Source organism: Ceratosolen solmsi, unplaced genomic scaffold (assembly GCF_000503995.2).
Source record: "Ceratosolen solmsi marchali unplaced genomic scaffold, CerSol_1.0 C3353300, whole genome shotgun sequence".
Taxonomy (NCBI): Eukaryota; Metazoa; Arthropoda; class Insecta; order Hymenoptera; family Agaonidae; genus Ceratosolen; species Ceratosolen solmsi.
The window spans coordinates 1-649 of NW_011949423.1; the positions used below are offsets into that span (position 1 = coordinate 1).

Below are 649 nucleotides of genomic sequence, written 5' to 3' on the forward strand. Positions count from 1 at the left end.
CAGTGATGGAAGCAACGGCTCAGGCATTTGTATTTTTCCTTGCCGGATTCCAAAATACATCGTCGACTGTTAGTTTCAGTCTTTATGAACTCGCTGTAAATCCTGATATACAGGAAAATTTATACAATGAAATTGATGAATTTTTGCAATCATCCGAGACATTTAATTTCGATAATTTAATGAAATTGAAATACCTCGATATGGTGCTGAATGGTGAGTATTTTTGTAATTCGATCGACCCGACACTTAAAGCTTGAATATTATTTCCTTCCGGTACATCTGGTATTCCTTATAACATTTTCACTCGATTACATTTACTTTTTCGATTAAATAATTACATGATAGCATTTTCACGCAATTATTTTTATTTATAACATGCGGATAATCGAGTAGTTGTAAATATAATTTTATATGAATAATGTAATACGGTTTAACAACATTGAGTCTTGTATTTATGATTTTTTCTCTCTTATAAGATGTCTAGACCCAAGGATTAATTAATAAATGAAATAAATTAATTGTAAAATTACTTATTACAATCATTGATGATGGCTTACAATTTTTACAGAAACTCTGCGAAAACACGCGTTATTATCTATCTTGAATAGAATTTGCGTAAAGGACTATCAAATACCAAATTCCAATTACT

At 29.7% G+C, this 649-nt stretch overlaps 1 protein-coding gene across 1 annotated transcript; it reads left to right on the plus strand.

Annotated features, from left to right (window-relative positions):
- Positions 1 to 5: 5 nt before the first annotated feature.
- On the plus strand, positions 6 to 642 carry LOC105367189 (probable cytochrome P450 6a14; the record flags this gene model as incomplete). The annotated part of the gene is made up of 2 exons (XM_011505818.1): positions 6 to 213; positions 569 to 642. Coding segments are annotated over 2 exons (282 nt in total), but the record flags the coding sequence as incomplete, so codon positions are not given.
- Between the last annotated feature and the right edge of the window lie 7 nt (positions 643 to 649).